This window comes from Phalacrocorax aristotelis, chromosome 6, assembly GCF_949628215.1.
Source record: "Phalacrocorax aristotelis chromosome 6, bGulAri2.1, whole genome shotgun sequence".
Taxonomy (NCBI): domain Eukaryota; kingdom Metazoa; phylum Chordata; class Aves; order Suliformes; family Phalacrocoracidae; genus Phalacrocorax; species Phalacrocorax aristotelis.
The window spans coordinates 7,318,521-7,335,407 of NC_134281.1; the positions used below are offsets into that span (position 1 = coordinate 7,318,521).

The window sequence follows — 16,887 nt, forward strand, 5'->3', positions numbered from 1 at the left end:
AGTTGTTTTAGTGGATGGGGAGAACCTAACCTGTGGATGTACTGCTATCTTTAGTTTCCTTAATAATGTTGCTGAAATACAAAATAATTTTATAAGGCATGTTGTTGAGTAAAAATGGTTATTAGAATAATAATAATGCTATCAAGTAACCTGTCCTGTATTAGACAGTTTGTCCTCTCCTTAATATATCTGATAGTCCATATGCATCAGATACTGAGCATGTTAGTATGTAATGGTTCTGGTATACAATGGGAGGTTTATTTTTCTTATAGACTTAAATAATACAGAGTTTGTGCATTCTCTGAGCACATGAAATACTGAAAACCTTTTCATCCATGTACTGGGTCTGAATGTTAAAGTTCTTTCAGCTGGAAATGCAAGATCTAGTCAGGCTACAGAAGCATATATAAACAATGTTCACAAATTTCAGTGGAGTTAAAGTGAATCTCTGCATCATTTGGACTGGTCTTTTGGCTCATTCGGAAGATTACAATAAAACCCAAGATTGAATTCTCTACCTGATTCAGTTTCTTATTGATTGAATCTTTTTAGACTCCTCTCTAATTTAACAGTGTATTTTTATTAAAGCCAAGCATACAAACATCAATTATCCAAGCTGCATCTAATTTCCTTCAACATTGGGGTTTTTTTTTTTCCTTTTGCTGCCAATGGATTAGAAGACCTGATTAGAATTCAGCTTGAAAGCTGAAAAGCAGATCCTTAAATGAGAATGTCTGCATTAGGAATTAAAATATCTGTACTGGGCACAAAATCCTCCTCCTTTTCTCTAATAATGTAAACACACTTGGGTAAGTTGATCTGTCACATGCCTGGTGCAATGTCCCTGAATTAGGAGCCTGTATTAGAAGGGGCGGACCAGTGTCTCTGTGGCTTGTCCTGCTGACAGAATACATCACTAGTGTATTTTAACATCAAAGTGCTTTGCATAGATACCTCTCTACTCTATGGGTTAATGTGATAAGAGTTTGAAGGGCTCGGTTTTTTTTCATGTGTTCTTATCTCCTAACACCAAGAATGTTTGCACAAGCAGTAGGAGCAAGGCAGAGGAGGGGCCTTCTAAGGTTTCGCTGTTGGTAGATTCTACGAAATTAAGGATTTTGTAGCAACACAAAGGTGAAATAAATAACTGCAATGGCATCACCAACTTCATACCCAGAAAACCCTTGACTAGTAAATGCATGCATTTTACATGACATTAAAGTGTTGGCCCATGTCTGAACTATAAGGAAGAGTTATAAAATCAATTAAATTGTATGTTTTGATTTAACTGTATTATTAATTTCCTTCTGATACCTAGTGTGCTCTGACTGTGAGGAGGAAGCCAAGTTATGAGCCATATGCAGGCTGTTACTGTGAAGGCTCTATGAACTGGAGCAGTTGGTGTCATGCGTACCAAATCATCATACCTAATTGCAGAGGTAGAGATGTGGATATCAGGATTTTTAAGGGAGTTTATTATTAATTATTGTTCCACTTATATATAGGATTAGAGACGTTTTGTGCTTGGAAATGCACGCAAGAAGAATTCTATTTATTGTATCGGGATGCCCAGAAGAGTGAGCAAATCTTAATTGGATGTCCCCACTCCAAACAGTAAGAGAAAAGTAGCGGGGGCTGGCAGCATCCTAGCACATCAGCAGTGGAAAACTAGATGAAAGAGTGGGTGTCTAATAAGCTTAAGAGGAGAAAATGACGCTGTGTCCCCTATGGTCAGATGGGAACTGTTCTGGCCACTTTTGGGCGGCACCATGAGAAGTCCTGGAGCTGGGAGCAGCAGCAGGCGATGAGAAAGATGTCAGCAAGGTAGTCCCATTGCCGCCTTCATTTTATGACTATTCTGCAAACGCTGGAGTTCTATAGCACAATGTAAATGCAGTGTATGTTTACAGTAAGGGATGCTTTTGCAGCCCAAGGTACTGCTGGATATTTGTGAGCTGATTTCATGTGGGAAGCAAAGTATTCGCTGAGATTTTTTTCTTTTTATTGCTGCGTTGTGGGTGGCAGTATTACTAACAGTGGTGAGCTCTCAATCTGTGTGTGTGACTGCACATCTCAGGAGTTAATTGTCATGTTTTGTCTGCAGAGAAATATTAAACCTGATTGTGCAGAGCTATAAACGTGCGTGACTGCGGGAAATTTTCTTGGTGCTGGTATGAATCTGGCTACCTGGAGGTGGGCAAAGTGAATCTGTTCATCCTGTGCAATGAGTTAAGCATAATTGTGGTTGACATCTTGCACAAGTGAAATCCAGTGATATTTCATTCCTTCAAACCTAATCCCCTCTTTATCTCGTCTTCTTTTGAGTAAACATGATTCTGGCAAAGCTTGTTTGTGACACCCAGTGAAGGTTATTGCAAAGTACCCCAAATGTTGTGGGCTAGCCCCGCTATGGAATGAGAAACAGCATAGCTGCATCTGATCGTGTCCCTCTTAATAAGCCATGGTGGGAAGCTTGGTATATGAACTTGGGTTCCATATTATACTACCTTACCAAGTGGAAAGAAACCATATTAATATCTTGTATGTATTAATGTCTTGTATGTTGTGAAAGGGAATTTAATTGTGAATTGGGTGCAGGAATTTCAGTTTCCAGAAACTTGATGGATAGCAGGTTTTTGAGGTTATCAGTTAATCTGTTGTAATGAATGTTCTCCATTATGTGCCTTTTCCTCTGTACTGCTTATGATAAAGTACGTACCCAGACTGTTTTGTGAAGTGTCCATTCATGTTTCACGTTTTGTGAAGTGTCCATGTCATTGCGTGTGCATCCACTCATTCATACACTGTGTTTTGTGAGCTCCAACCTCTGATGATTATCCAATACATTAAAAGAATCCAAAATATAGGTTGTTTAATCTCTTCTTATTTATACTTATGAGTAGAATTTCCCCTTTCCTATGTTAAAAAGTGTTTATGGTATTAATTACGATGCCAGTGTAGACCAAGGCAACTAATCACTGCTGCACACTATGGAAACAATAGACTCAGAATCAAGTTCTCCAGGTACAGAGGTGAGGCTTGTACCTTCCATAAATGAGAACCTGCCTGACAGGGGAAGTTGTACCCTAGTTTGGATCTTTTGCCTGTGTTTATTTTAAAAATCAAAGCCAAAACAAAACACAAATAAAAACACCCTCTATTTCCTACTCTGTTTCTTTCCTACAGGTCGAAGCAATACTTGTAAACATTTTTGGTGGGATCGTGAACTGCGCCACTATAGCCAATGGTATTACCAAAGCTTGCCGAGAGCTTGAGCTGAAAGTACCTCTGGTGGTCAGACTGGAAGGTGAGTGCTAATGGTTTCATGCAAGAGTCATCCCTCAGATGTGCAGTAATCTACTTTGGCTTTCTCCAGTCTCTAAGCTCTAAACAGGTTAGTCCCACACAATGAGAATATGTCCAATTCTTCATCCGTAGCATGACTTGAGGTCAGTAAACTCTTTCCTTCCATACTTCTGTATTCCTGGTACCTGGTAATCTTGAAGCAATGAAATTTTGCAATGAAAGCATTATGGTTTTTGCTTGTTACATTTGCATTGCAAATAGAAATTACTTTGATGCAAATTTCTGTTTACTGGAAGGTATTTCTTTTTCAAATGATTTTTTTTACTGAATGCAATTCCATTATTGCTAAACCTGTAGCAGCATACAGTTTTCCTAAATTTACTCCAGTATCGTAATTAAAAGAAAGATGTTATAAGCAGTATTTGTGTGAGGGACATCACTGTAACGTGTTCTTCTGCCTGAATATCCAATCCCACTAAAATCCATTAAAAACCAGAAGATTTGGTAATGGTAAGGCTTTTTTATTTCTTAGTACATCCAGCATTGTTAAACTGGAAATAAAAAAAGGTAATAGAGAGGTAAGGAAGAGCGCTTTTTGGCAGTTACTGGCTTTAATATAAAGGCAGTGGATATGGAGTTCTGTCTCTAATTTCTGAGAAGGACCCTGAAGGAGGAAGGGAAATTCTTCTGCCATTGAATTAAAAAGTGCTTTGATTGAAATCAGCACACTGGGAAACTTAAAACATTTCTTTTTTGCTAAATAGGTTTGGAAAGTAGAGGGTTTTCTGGTGGTTTTGTTTGTTTGTTTAAGGCCTGTTCCTCAAAAAATTCAATATTCACATTTGGGTGTGTGTGAAGAGCATAAAATGTCCTGTCACTCAGCTTTGGTGGTGAAAGGAGGAAATGCATCCCTCTGTGTACCTGAGATACAAAACAATAAGGTGGTTTTTAACACTATGATAAAGGGGGGAAGGAAGAAAGTTCTGAATACACCAGACTTTTGCTTTTTCAAAAACCAAAGTCACCAGGACCCATGAAGATGCAGGTTACCCATGAAGCCCTTTGGTTAGAGGGGTACTTGTTTTGCCTTTCATGAGAAAGCAGCGTTTTCCCATCCCTCATTCTCGTGCTGTATTACACGACACGTAGTTCTCGTCAGGGGAGACCACAGCCTGTGACATGTAATTTTGTCCTGTAAAAGTTCTGCTGTGCATTTCACTGCAGGGTTTCAGCACTTTTCCGAGTGTGCTCTTCGTTTCACATGGGTAGACCTTTGCTGTGGTAAGAGCAGGAAAATTTAAATACTTTAAAATTAATTTTAGAAACAAATTGTGAACATTTTCCTCGGATGATGCAGCACCACTAAACACCTTAAGAGGGTAAGTAGATAGCTTAATATGGATGAAGGAGAGACTGATGGATGCTAGTTAGAAGCATGAAAGTTTGATAATATAAAATTTCATTGTTTATTAGCTCTAGGAAATGTTATTTAGCTTTTTGTCATAGCAAAAAACTTTTCCTGTCCATCATAGCTGGGAAGAAGTTTATCTGTCAGACCTGCAAGACTTCTCATCTATTGCAGCTGTTATTTTTTAAGTGAAGCTATTGGAAAAGCCGTTAGTTTTCCGTACAAACAAGATAGTTGCAAGTTGTTTCTATTGCAATATTTGAAACCGGTGTAAGAGAAGTAAGAAAATCAGCTTGCTCATTTTAAACTGCAATGTGCCAGGTCTGCCACTGGGTTCTCTTGACCTTTCTCCAGTACTTTCAATAATTCCATGATTGTACATGAGTAAGGGTGGTTTGTTTTTTTTTTTTATTAACATGACTTCTGGGAGATTTTTAACATGACTTTAACATGATTTCTGGGAGATTGCAGGAGGCAAAGCAGTCCCTAGGCTGACTGAGGAGAGTCCTGGTGCTACTGCACTGTGGAGTTTGTCTGGAGGAGAAGGTGTGGAGCAGGAGTGCTTCTGCCTGGGGCTTGGACAGAGCCCTGCAGAGGTGACTGCGTGGTGCTGGTTCCTCTTGTACCTGTGACCTCTGAGAGTTGCGTGCTCCTCTGTCCACAGAGGCCGAAGCTAAATCTTCAGAATGTCTAACAGATTTTAAGGCAAACATCTTTTCTTGATCATCTTCCCATGACTGCCTGCTCTTTACTAGGTTTGTGATAATGCTTCTCCTAGACTAGTTGCTGACTCCAGGGATGGCAATACCATGTTTTCTTTAGGAAACTCTGTCCCGGTATAATACAGCAAATGCTTCCTTTTGCATAATATTTATCTTGAAAGTTTTTTAATTCCTTCTCTTATTCCTAGTGTTACCCATCAATTAATCCTAAACGAAGAGCTATGATGTTTACTGCCTTCAGATGTTGTACTTGGAAACTGTTAGCTTGTAACCCCTGCTTTCTCTGCCTCCTTAATCACCCAACCGAACGCTGGCTCTCTCTCTCTCTGGTTCTTTTAATCTTTCCTCAGAAATCAGTCCCTGTGGATCCTTAATCATCTTCGTTGTTCTTCTTTGAACTCATACCGGGTTATCCAAACATATAAGGATTTTGAATTAATAATGAGTACCGTGGAATTAATAAGGCTACCCAGGACTCTTTAAAACATCACCAATAACATTTTAAACTTGAAAAGGAGAAAAAGGGACACGCACTTTTTTGGATTTCCATTTTGAACATTTTTCCAACAGAAGGTTCATGATTTATTCCAATAAATCTCACAGATTTGTGACCTGCACTTTAAAGACCCTTTGCCTGCATGCACTGTATTACAAATGTCTCAATGACTAGAGTTTTAATCAGTCAAATCTGTCTTGATTTAGCAGTATTCTGTGGACAAATCTTTGTTCTCAGTTGTATAATAATTACAAGCTGTTTTACCAGTGGATAAAGAAAGGATTACTCTCCTCTTTGAAAATGGTAACTTTGTAATTACACATATTTACTTGCCTTATCAGTAAAGAACTCACCAGCTGAGACATGGGATTATTGTTGTTTAAAAAGCTCATGGACAAATGGAAAAATCACATATTCCAAATTTTATCTTTTACAGATGGAGAAAACTAACTTCTGCTGGTTTTATGCGGCATTTAAAGTGTAATGTACTTCAGTTAAGTTTTGTGAAAACTAACTAGGAGCGCTGAATGGATGCCAGACATTGTTTCTCATTTGTGTAGCTCAGAGTTAGATGAAAAGAGGAAAGAATAAAAAAGAATTGTGAATTAGATGTCCTCTTCCTAAGCTAGAAATTTTGCATTCTCTCTTTTGCAACAAGTTAATTCTCTGCTTCTGTGGTCATAGGACAAGGAGAATTGGGAGGAATTAGAACTACTTGATATGTTGAAATGCAGCTAGAAGCAAGTTGGCTTTTATTCAAATGTCTGAATCCAAATTTCCTATTACATTTTCAGCCATGTGATTTGTGATCTTCTATGTTATTCAGAATCTAATGGGTTTTTTAATATATTAAGAAATCTTTTACACACAAATGAAATTTTGCTACAATTTGTATATCTTGCTCAAAAAATATGGTTTAGCATGTACGCCTGTGATTTTCAGTATCCCAAATTGCCTACAGGGTATTGCAGAGTCACATTTAGAACTTTATTCGTATCAACCTCTTCAGACATCTTGGGTTTAAACATTTAGCACAAATTTAAATGTGCTTGAGTCTTTCCCAGTTTGGGTGTAACCACGCGGTGGGTGAAAAGGTTGAAATATTCTTTGAGAAAAGTTAAGATAGAAAAGGGCAAATGGGGTGGACCAAATACAAAGGCAAATGTCTCTTGTGAGACGATTTTTAAAGTGAAAGTTGGTTTATTCTTGACCGCAGAGCCAACGGCTACAAGATGTGTGAGCCACCCAAACTTCATAGGTTCCTTAGCTAGAGATCATTACTTAAGGCTCATCACTAGTCAAATGTCAAATCAGATGTTGACTGAAGGTTAGCTAGTGATGAACCTTGTCTCTTATTCTCCAGTATCTCTGTCTTTGAGACCTGAGAGGCTGAGTTTCCAGCTTGTGGGCTAGCAGAAGTGGCATAACCTGGATCCATGTGGGGGGCAGGGCAGGGAATTTGCCTATTGACACGCTCATCAATGTAGCATATCAAAGCTGAACCACTACTATTGATAATGTAGAGTGGTCACAATATGTTCACGTCAATAATATTGCAGATGTACTGCATATAGTGAAATATTTTATCATAGCAAAATGGTTTGAGTAGATCAGATTATTTTTTATGGTAGTCTTCTCTTAGGGTGTATCAAATATATATAACTGTGTCTTCTCCCCTTATATCTTATTTACCTGAAAAGCTAGGAAAGGCATTGCAGAGTCTTGCATCCTCTCAGCCATCGGCATTAAAGAGTGGCAATTTAGCCTGTTCCTAATGGTTTTATGATAGTGCAAGTGAATAAATGAACTTTTATCAAAATCCTGTTGGAGTATGGTTGGGGATGTTTTATTTGTTTTTGTTCAACCTGTTGACTCCTCTTGACTCATTTGTAACACTGTGTGCTGGTATAATCTTAAAATTTACAGAAAAGTGCTTAGATAGAATATTTATTACTATGATTTTTAGGTAATGAGTTGAATAGATTCACTTTGCTAGTGAAAGCAGAGATTTCAAGGCAATAGAACTGTAAATGTGGGTGGTTGCATGTACAGAGAGGTTGTTTCAGAACCCGAGTTTCAGAAGGAGGATATTTAGATTAAAAAGCCTGAAAGTATCTGCTGATAAAATTACATCTTTCCTGGTTTTCCACAGAGTGTCATTGACAGTAATATGTGTCAGAAGGAAAAAACTCTTTTCTCATCTGAAAGCCGTTCTTTTAATGAAGGTCAAGTTTAAAAAACAAAAAAGGGAAAAAAAATCCCCCAGCAGCAACAACAAAAGCCCTATTGCCTTCAGTCCTATGAATTTTCCCCGTTTCCTGGTGGCTACAGGGTAGGTGAAGGGCAGGTTATTTTGATAGCCTGCGTGTGGGATTCTGTTTACAGTTCTCTGACACCATCCAGTGGCAGGAGGTTAATGTTCGAATAGTGGGATTATTTATTTGTTTATTTTAATGTCTGCTGCAGTAAGGTGATACCCTTTGTAGATTCTTAAATGTTTCCAGTGTTTTCCAAACGTTTAATTTTAAAACTCTTACCTCTGCTTTCAGCAGGATCTCATTATAATTTCTTTATTCTCCATGTATCTAAAATACTTACCACAATGGGATAAAAAGCTATCATTAACAGAAGAAAATTACAGCAAAGGAAATGCTTGCCGAAAAATATGTTTAGTTGTATGGCCTGCCTATAAAACAGTATTTTATTTAATAAATACAAAGTGTACCCTTACTCTTTTGACTGCAGTGAGATTTTTTCCAGCTTTTCATATTTTCATTTGTCTGCATAAACTCCCCCTTCCCTTCTTAGTGGACTGTGTTTTGTATTGATTTTGTACTGCATGTTAGACAAGCGGTGTGTAGAGCAATCAATGCAGTGGAGAACAGATCCAATGTATTGTTCCCACTCTGACCTGTTAGTAAATTAATATTGGCCACTTAGTGAAGAGCACAAGTTAGTTTTAAATACGTGGCTATCACACGCAACAGAGTATTTTTCTCTGTGGGAAATTTTCCAGGAAAATTTTTCCCTCTTTCCATTTTTTTTGCTCCTCACAACACTTCGTCTTGTAGATTCCTATTTGAGAGATCGGTACAATCTGGACTCTTCTAAATGTTTATCACACTTGTATCTAAATACTAGATAAAACCTTCAAGACTTGATGGGAATTGCTGTACAAATGTGAGGAACTTAACAGAGAAGGGAACCTTCGTAATGTCTTCTGACTTCCCTGTACGGTTCTGTACTGGCAATTAGCAGCTTCCACATTATGTTAGATAGGATGGTTAAAAAGAAAAAAAAAAAAAACAAAAACAAAAAACCACGACCAAAAAAAAAAATTCAATAATTATGCTCTTTTTTGCCCATAATATTTTTTTCTGTAGGAAAAGTCCTGCACAGTTCTGGATGTTACTATGCAACCAAATCGCCCTTCTGTCAGAGATTTCAGATGTCTTTGACCTTCCTACACAAGTCCCACGGTGTGTCCTCTGCATATCGATGGGAAGCATGACCTCTTCTGCCAGTGCTTTTAAACAGCTAGCAGATGGGGTCCCACACTCCTCTCCCGGACACCTGCCTCTCCTATCACAAAGTGCTGGGGCCTGCTGCGACAGAGATGTCTTTGGCCTCTTTCAGTGCCAGGAGTGGGAATCCTGACTTGAGCACGCTGATGAAAACAGACTTCTGAATTTCTCTAGTTGTGCTGTACAATTTCAGACATCTTGTAAAGTCTGAGAAACCCCAAATCCCCCTTTAAAATGAGCATCCTTTTGCTCAAGGAGAGTATGCTCCTCGCTTGGTTAATAATTAAGAGTATAATTAGTGTATAGCTCCAAATATAATTAAAATTCATTTTGCTAGGTCTAGGAATTACAAAGTAATTAAGCATTTTGACATGGCAAATAACAAGGAACTTGATGTGGAGAAGAGGGCTAGAAATGATCCTGAAGAGGATCAGCTCAGGGTCTTGCGCTGGTGACTAGCGGTGTGATCCCAAAGTGTGGATTCCACTTCCTCAGTAGGATATCTGACTCCAAGTTCTTCTGCGGTGCAGAGAGCCTCCGTGATCAAAGCTTTGGAGAATTCACATTTTCTGTTTGTCTTGTTTTCCATCAGGAACAAGCTGGAGTGAATGGGAAGGTGACCCACTTCTCTCTTATACAAGTGAACAGTGTGAAAAACATGCTTTCCTGAAATATCTTTTGGGGTTTTTTTTGTTTTTTTTTTCCTTTGCTGTGCAGGTAGTCTGACTAAATTTGAGCTCTTTATGTACCAAATGGAGCACTTGTACTGTATGGCTGTACAGTCTCCTTCAATATGGAATAATATAGTGGAGCAGCAGAGGAGGGAATGGTGTTATGCTTAATACCTCAGTGCTCTCGGTGTTCCCCTTTTTTAGCACAAATGCAAAAAAAAAAAAAAAGCTATTCAATAGCAATTCAAAACCAGTGAGATTTTCAGTATTACCCAAATCTTTGTCTTCCAACAGCCCATTTTGCAGCTTTCAGTTAACATGGGTGAATTTTAGTTATAGTTGATTGATTCACTGACTGCTGATTAGCTGTAGCTGATTTTGTTGCTAATAAATGCATTAAATCTTCCGAATGTCGTAAAGGCCCAATACGTGATCCATTATCCACTGCACTTGCTGGATGTCCCGACTGACTTTGGTAGATGTTGGATTGACCCTCTGATCTTCACAAAACCCCTCTGTGGATGCAAGTGCTATTATTAGATTGCATTGTCTGTCAAAATTGTCATTGAAATGAAGAGTTCCTTCTCAGCTCAGTGTAAGCCACTCACTGAATCTGTTGTTAAACTGAAAGAATGTGTAGTCTGAAGCGTTAACTGCTTTTATAGAGATTTAATAGAAGATTCTCGTTATTCATTAATATTAATTACTAATTATAGTCAGTGTTCTTTTTTAGGAACAAATGTTCATGAAGCCCAGCGTATTCTGAATGAAAGTGGACTCCCCATCACGTCTGCAAATGACCTTGAGGATGCAGCGAAGAAGGCAGTGGCTAGTGTCACCGAACAATAACAACCTGAAGATTATTCTCATGGCAACTGTGTGTGTTTCACAAGACATCATTCCTTTTGTTATTTCGGAGAGCATTAGTGGAGTTTTTCTAAGCAGTCATCAGTCTTGGTGGACTTGATTTCTAATTCATGGCAAACTCAGAAATTTTGCAGCTATTTTCTTGAAAAGTTTGTATGTTTTAATCTAATTTTTGGTAATTTTGTTGTTCAGAATTGTAGTAATACGATACTTCATAAAAGCCTTTTTCTGCTTTCCTCCCAAAATTGTCACTGATAAATTCATTATGAGATATGATAATTAATAATTTACTTCTATCAACAGGATTGTTCTTTAATCAAACGCGTGTAGTTCACCTATTTCACAGTATTTTCATTCAGTTATTTTTATGCTGTAAAGAATCAGCAAACTAATAATGGGTTTATATTTTTATGGACTTTTACAATAATGTAAAAAATTGTGCTTACAGGATCTTTTTATTCAAATGAATAATGTTTATTTTCTTTTTTAGAAATCACACATATTGCCTTAAGATGATTTTCTTTTGTAGATGCCAAAGCATACCTCACAACAGGAAAAGGGATTGAATAGTTGGTAGCGAAAGGACCTCCCATGCTTACACTGTGCCTATAAGCCGGCGAAATGTGATTCATTTTATTTTCTAGTTTTTGGGAATGAGGTGCGGTATTTCTAGGTGTAACAGCGCCGTACGGAGAGCTCTCGGAGGGTGTGCCCGACGGTAAGAAAATGGCTGCTCACTTTCTAAAATAACCTCTTTCACAAGTACGTCACTGCTGTGAGGTTTTAAAATAAGATGAGAACCTGAAGCAGTTTTCTGTCAGGAGCGTGGAGTATTCTTCAAGTGATTAAACTTCCAAAAACCATTTCTGATTTATTGGGAATAAAACACAAATGAGCTTTTCTATTTTTAAAGTATTTAATTTCTCAGGCAGCAGTAAAAATATGTAAAAGAAAATAAGTTTCAGTACTCACATATTGACCAAGATTTATTTTGATTACGTATGCTTTTGTAGCAGTCAAACTTCAAGCTGTTAGTTACACAAATCATCCATTCAGGGAACAGAAGACAATACCAAATGGCTTGTGTAACTAAAGAACTCGGTACAAATCTCACTCAGCCCAGGAATTACATGCTGAAAATCATCAATAAATTTTAACAGTGAACGAATGAGTGGATATTATGATCTGGTGTTAAATGGGCAGAGAGGTAAAAATTTGTCTAATAAATTCTTAATTGTGATTTTTGAGCGGCTCTAATCAATACTGCGTTCTACTTAGAAAAATGTAAATAAATTTTTCTTGACATTTCCATTAAAACTGTTACATTCAAAAGAATTTATCTGCACTAATCTCTGGCTCTTGACACAAACAGTATAGATAGGTTGCTATCATCAATTACTGCAGGTTTTTTCTTCTCCATTCCTTTCTCTACGTCTTGCTCGAGGAAAAAATGTATGACCATTAGAATAGCAATAAATATGCCACTAGGTATGTACTTGTTGACTGAATGAAGGAGAAGGGTATCGTTAGCCCTTCTCGCGAAGGTGCATAGAAGCACACTGCTTTGAAGGAAGAAATGTTTACCTCACCACAATAAATAAAAATGTCACACTCTATTTTATATATTTTGATACTGGAAATAGGAGCATTCTGTGGAAGAACTGTTTATGCAATGTTGTCGCACACTGCGTGTCTAACTGCTGGTCTCGAAACCATTCGTTGTGTGTGTACGTGATGAGTATGCTGCAAAGATTAACACTGTGTACACCGTTTTGTCAAATAAATGTAAAACTGAACCCATTTAATGACTTTGTCCTTTCTATGAAGTAGAAATTTATTTAATTAGTCTGTGGTATTCTTTGTTCTTCCTTCAGCATTTTGTTCCAGGTGGGTGAAATCAAATGCGCAGAAATTCAGTTTCAATTGGGTAATGCTGGTATACGCTTATGTAAGGGCTTTTTATCTAGAAAAATGAAATATTTTTACCTCTATATATGTCTTTTCTTATATGTAGGCTGATGGCCGATACATAGAAGTTTTATTCCTCTTATGCCATATGCAGAATAGAACGGTGTAATTTTTAATTTTCAGACGTCATATGGAAAATTTCATAAGCTCTGGGTTTGTATTTCTGAACGTTTGCGTCTCACTTGTGCCAAGGCATTGTTCGCTCTGTAACCAGCAGCTCTCTTGCTGTGTTCAGCTTGCGTGGTGTGGCGGCGTGGGCTGGGCTGGTTTTGTTTGCGTGGGTCGTTTCTCTGTGCATGGAAATGTGTAAAGTTAGTTTTGGTCTCCCTTGGAAAGGGGCTTTAGTTACGTTGCCTGTGATTTTAGCTGTTAGAAATTGCAGGTAAACACAATGCCTAGAAGGGGTGCTTTTGTCTTTGCTCAAGCAGAGTCGCAACCTGGCAGGAGTGTGGTTTGCTGTCCTCAGCACGCGTGTACCCGACTGCTGCCCCTGGACCTCAGCGGGGCTGGGTGCAAGCTCCGCTCCAGCCAGCCTGGTATCGCTTAAACCCAGAAGGCACATACATGAGAACTGCCCCTCCTGCGGAAGGTGAACAGCAGCGTAAGCAGTGGGTAAGTTCCAGTTAATCCTCTTTGTGAAAGTTTTAAGTGGGATTTAGTTAGCCTTTAAATCTTGACATTTCAGCCTGTATTAATGAAGCTCTGTAGGGCTGGGCACTTAACAGTTTCCTCCTGTTTTCCCTTCTAATGCTGACATTGTGTTACATTTTTAACAAGATACCTTTAAATTCTCATAGTGAAAGTATAACAGCTGGGAGTTCTGGAGCGATGTCCTTAATGTGCATTTACTATCCTATTTGTCAGGCCTGTTCTTCCCTACATCCAGAAAAGCAGCTGGTAACGTGCAAAATTGCTGCGATCAGAACAGCATGTCAGTGCAAATCAGTCACCAGATGAGATCGCGAGCAGGGCCGTCCCTTCGCCGCAGAGCCTGCTTCCCCAGCCAAGAGCAGCGCTGTGCTGCTTGCCTCGCCCTCCAAGCTGAGCCTTGCCTGGTCACCTTGAGGGTTTTCACACCTGGGCACCTACAACAGCCTCTGGTTATTCCACGTCAAGGTGGCCTGATGGTTCCCTTGTGCCGAGAGCTGAGCACGGTGCTAGCTGAGCGCACTAAGAGCGGCCCGAAACACAGATCTGAGCAGCCTCGCTGGGCTGGAAGAGCCGGGAAGTGTGTGCATAAGGCTAGGTGCTGGCAAAACCACGTCCTATAATAAAAGCTGTCAACTTAGTTACAGAAATTGAAAAACCTCCTAGGCTTAGTGCTTTATTACATGACATGTAAAATGCTAGTACTAGATGCTGCTGTAAGCCTCTGAACTGATTGTGAGATTTCATGCCTTGTTCTTCTTTTTGCTGCTTTTCAGAAAATTGGAGTTTCTTTTGAAGTCAAGGTCATCCCTAGCAAGGGACAAGTGGGAGAAGGCAGGTCACTGCACATTTTGATTCAGATTCTTTCCTCTTCCTCTACTAAACTTCCTGGGTTTTTTCCCCACTTTTCCACCCCCATTGCTCACTCCCCATGCTTGCTCGCTGCTTGCTGTGTCATCCCCAAAACCGGCAGAGTCCACCCCCCTGGGTTTTGCTGGGTTTGCACGGTTGGGCTGGCTGGTCTGGAGCTGGATGTCTTGTGTGAGCATCCAGCCACCTGCCTGGGAACTGGTTGTGCTCTGGCCAGCCCAGCACCAGCCTAACACCGTGCTACGAGCAGGCATCAGCGACCGGGTGCAGCTGGTGTACGCCAGCCTAAAAACCATCCTAGAGTCCTCTCAATGCCTCTTCCCTACCTGGCCATTGCTGTCGTGGAGGCTAAGACCTCAACCTCCTGCATTCTCCACTCACTTCTAGACAACAGGAATAAACACAGGAGCAGAAATGGGCCAAGGAGCAGTTTGTCTTGCTTGTTCAGGAGTGCTGGGCTCTGAAAAGGGGCTGCATTTCGGAAAAGTTGTAGACAGATATGTTCGTAAGAGATAAGAGGAGTGAAAGCATGGGAAAGCTTGGCCTGCATGTCAAGGGATGCTTCAAAGAGAGAAGAAATACTCTTCTTCAAGGAGAAATAGTCTTCCTCAAGTCCAGCGTGGACAGGAGAAGCAGCGAGGAGCTTTGACTGTGGTAAGGGACATTTGGATCAGCCTTGTAGCCAAGAGGTAAGCAAAGGAACGGGCTGTGAAATCGTCAATGGGTGTTTTTGAGACATAGATGAGCATCTGTCAGGGATGGCTTAAGAAGAGTTGATCTTTGCCTCAGGGCAGAGGGATGGATGAGGTGACCTTCCAGCCTGATCTGATAGGATTTAATGCTTGTTGGTAAGGTTTTGTTTTCTTATTTTCTTCCTAACTTGTAGGTACAGGAAGGAAAAAGGAGGACAGATCTGGTGGATTCTTGAAAGCAACTGTCTTTAGTTTAGTCACAAAGAATGATCTGCAGCTGCCAGGGAAATGAAAAGCAGATTATGCAAACTTAAGACTTTCCCTAACAATGGGAGCAGTGTTACTGCATCGCATAAAAGGCTGAGGCAGAGAATTAGCGGTATCTATCAACTTTAATATGTTTAATTTAAAAAGGAACAGGTTGCACCAACAATTTTTTTTCTACTTAATGAGGCCCATTCATAAGTGGAATAACAGGATTTGCCTGTCACCCAGAGGAAATCATGCTATGTGTATTTGTACTTTGGTGCAAAACTTGTGTTGATCGCACTGATCTAAAACTTTTCCCAGCCCAGCTGCAGTCAGTTTGATGTTGGGATTCTTTCATCCGGAGACAGATGCACCCTTGGTAGAATCCTGAACATGTCTGTGTCTTTGTTCAGCCTCTCAAAGTAGCAGCTAAAGATTAAAAATAAAAGTATACATGGATTAAATAAAAGTAGATATGGATTATTGCATGTTATTCCTCAGAGAGAACTACCATGAGGTAAGATTTGACTTATTCAGGACCTGGTAGCCCCTTCCTGCAGACTGCAGAAGGATCTTTGGTGCATATGTGAATTTGGCCCTTTGCATTTCCCTATTCTGCCAGTGTTTGAGGGTGCTGAGTGGTGTAGGGACGGTGATAGTAGAACACTGCATAGCGTATGATGCTCCCTATTTCTTGGGGCTATTCCTTTTCTATAGCACTTAGAACATTGAAGAAGGAAAAGGTTTTCTGCGTACCTTGGATCACAGTGCCAGGCTGGAGGCAAGACTCGCCTCCATTCTGGTGTGCAGATAAACACAGGCTGCTTCTGGTGAGCTACCCTTTCCATGTGCTGTTTATGTGAGTACAAAGCAGCCTCCATGGGCAGGCAGAGGGCAAAGAGCTGGGAGGGAGCCCACGGGACTGGACAGCAATGGCAGATGGATCCTCAGTGGGCCTCAGGGAAGGCTCTGCTCCACGTCTTGTGTGTCTCACACTGTTTGCAAGGAAGAGGCTCCACAGTGGAGCTGTGATGGTTTCCCATATGTGCCCTCCTTGTGTCCTTGGAGCGCTCCCACATCATCAGGAAGGAGAAAGCAAGAGCAAGGCCATGAGGACAATGTTTCCTTCTCCCATCATCTTGACACAGGAGATGCATCGTTCTGGACCTCCTCGTGTCTGCATAGATGGGGAAATAGCCTGGGCCTCAATTCCCAATTAAATCCCAGCTAATTTGTAATGAAATCTGAAAGGGATAGCCAAGCCTGGAGAGAAGGAAGCACCTGACAGAAATAGGTTACTGCATGAATTAAGTGCTGTTGGGGTGTGCAGCATGATGGGATTTGGAAACTGGGTCCTTTGTATTTACTGGAGCAACTCTTCTGAACGCACGCGCGCATGCAAGCAGGCCACCGTCAAAGAGGTGACAGTGACAAAGTATCGGTAAGTGAATCTGGGAAAGGAGGGC

At 40.0% G+C, this 16,887-nt stretch overlaps 1 protein-coding gene across 3 annotated transcripts in view; it reads left to right on the forward strand.

Annotated features, from left to right (window-relative positions):
- Positions 1-12,794, forward strand: part of SUCLG2 (succinate-CoA ligase GDP-forming subunit beta) — a 133,114-nt gene extending 120,320 nt beyond the window's left edge. Inside the window, exons 10-12 of one of the 3 annotated variants that reach the window (XR_012661009.1) lie at positions 3,187-3,307; positions 8,085-8,264; positions 10,861-10,924. Coding sequence is in view for 2 of the 3 variants with exons in the window: in XM_075095710.1 (XP_074951811.1) it covers positions 3,187-3,307; positions 10,861-10,976 (237 nt within the window). In the remaining variant the exon portion in view is untranslated. Of the gene's footprint in view, positions 1-3,186; positions 3,308-8,084; positions 8,266-10,860 lie in introns of those variants that run through there. The other 2 variants (XM_075095710.1, XM_075095711.1) reach the window with 2 other exon arrangements.
- Positions 12,795-16,887: the final 4,093 nt, after the last annotated feature.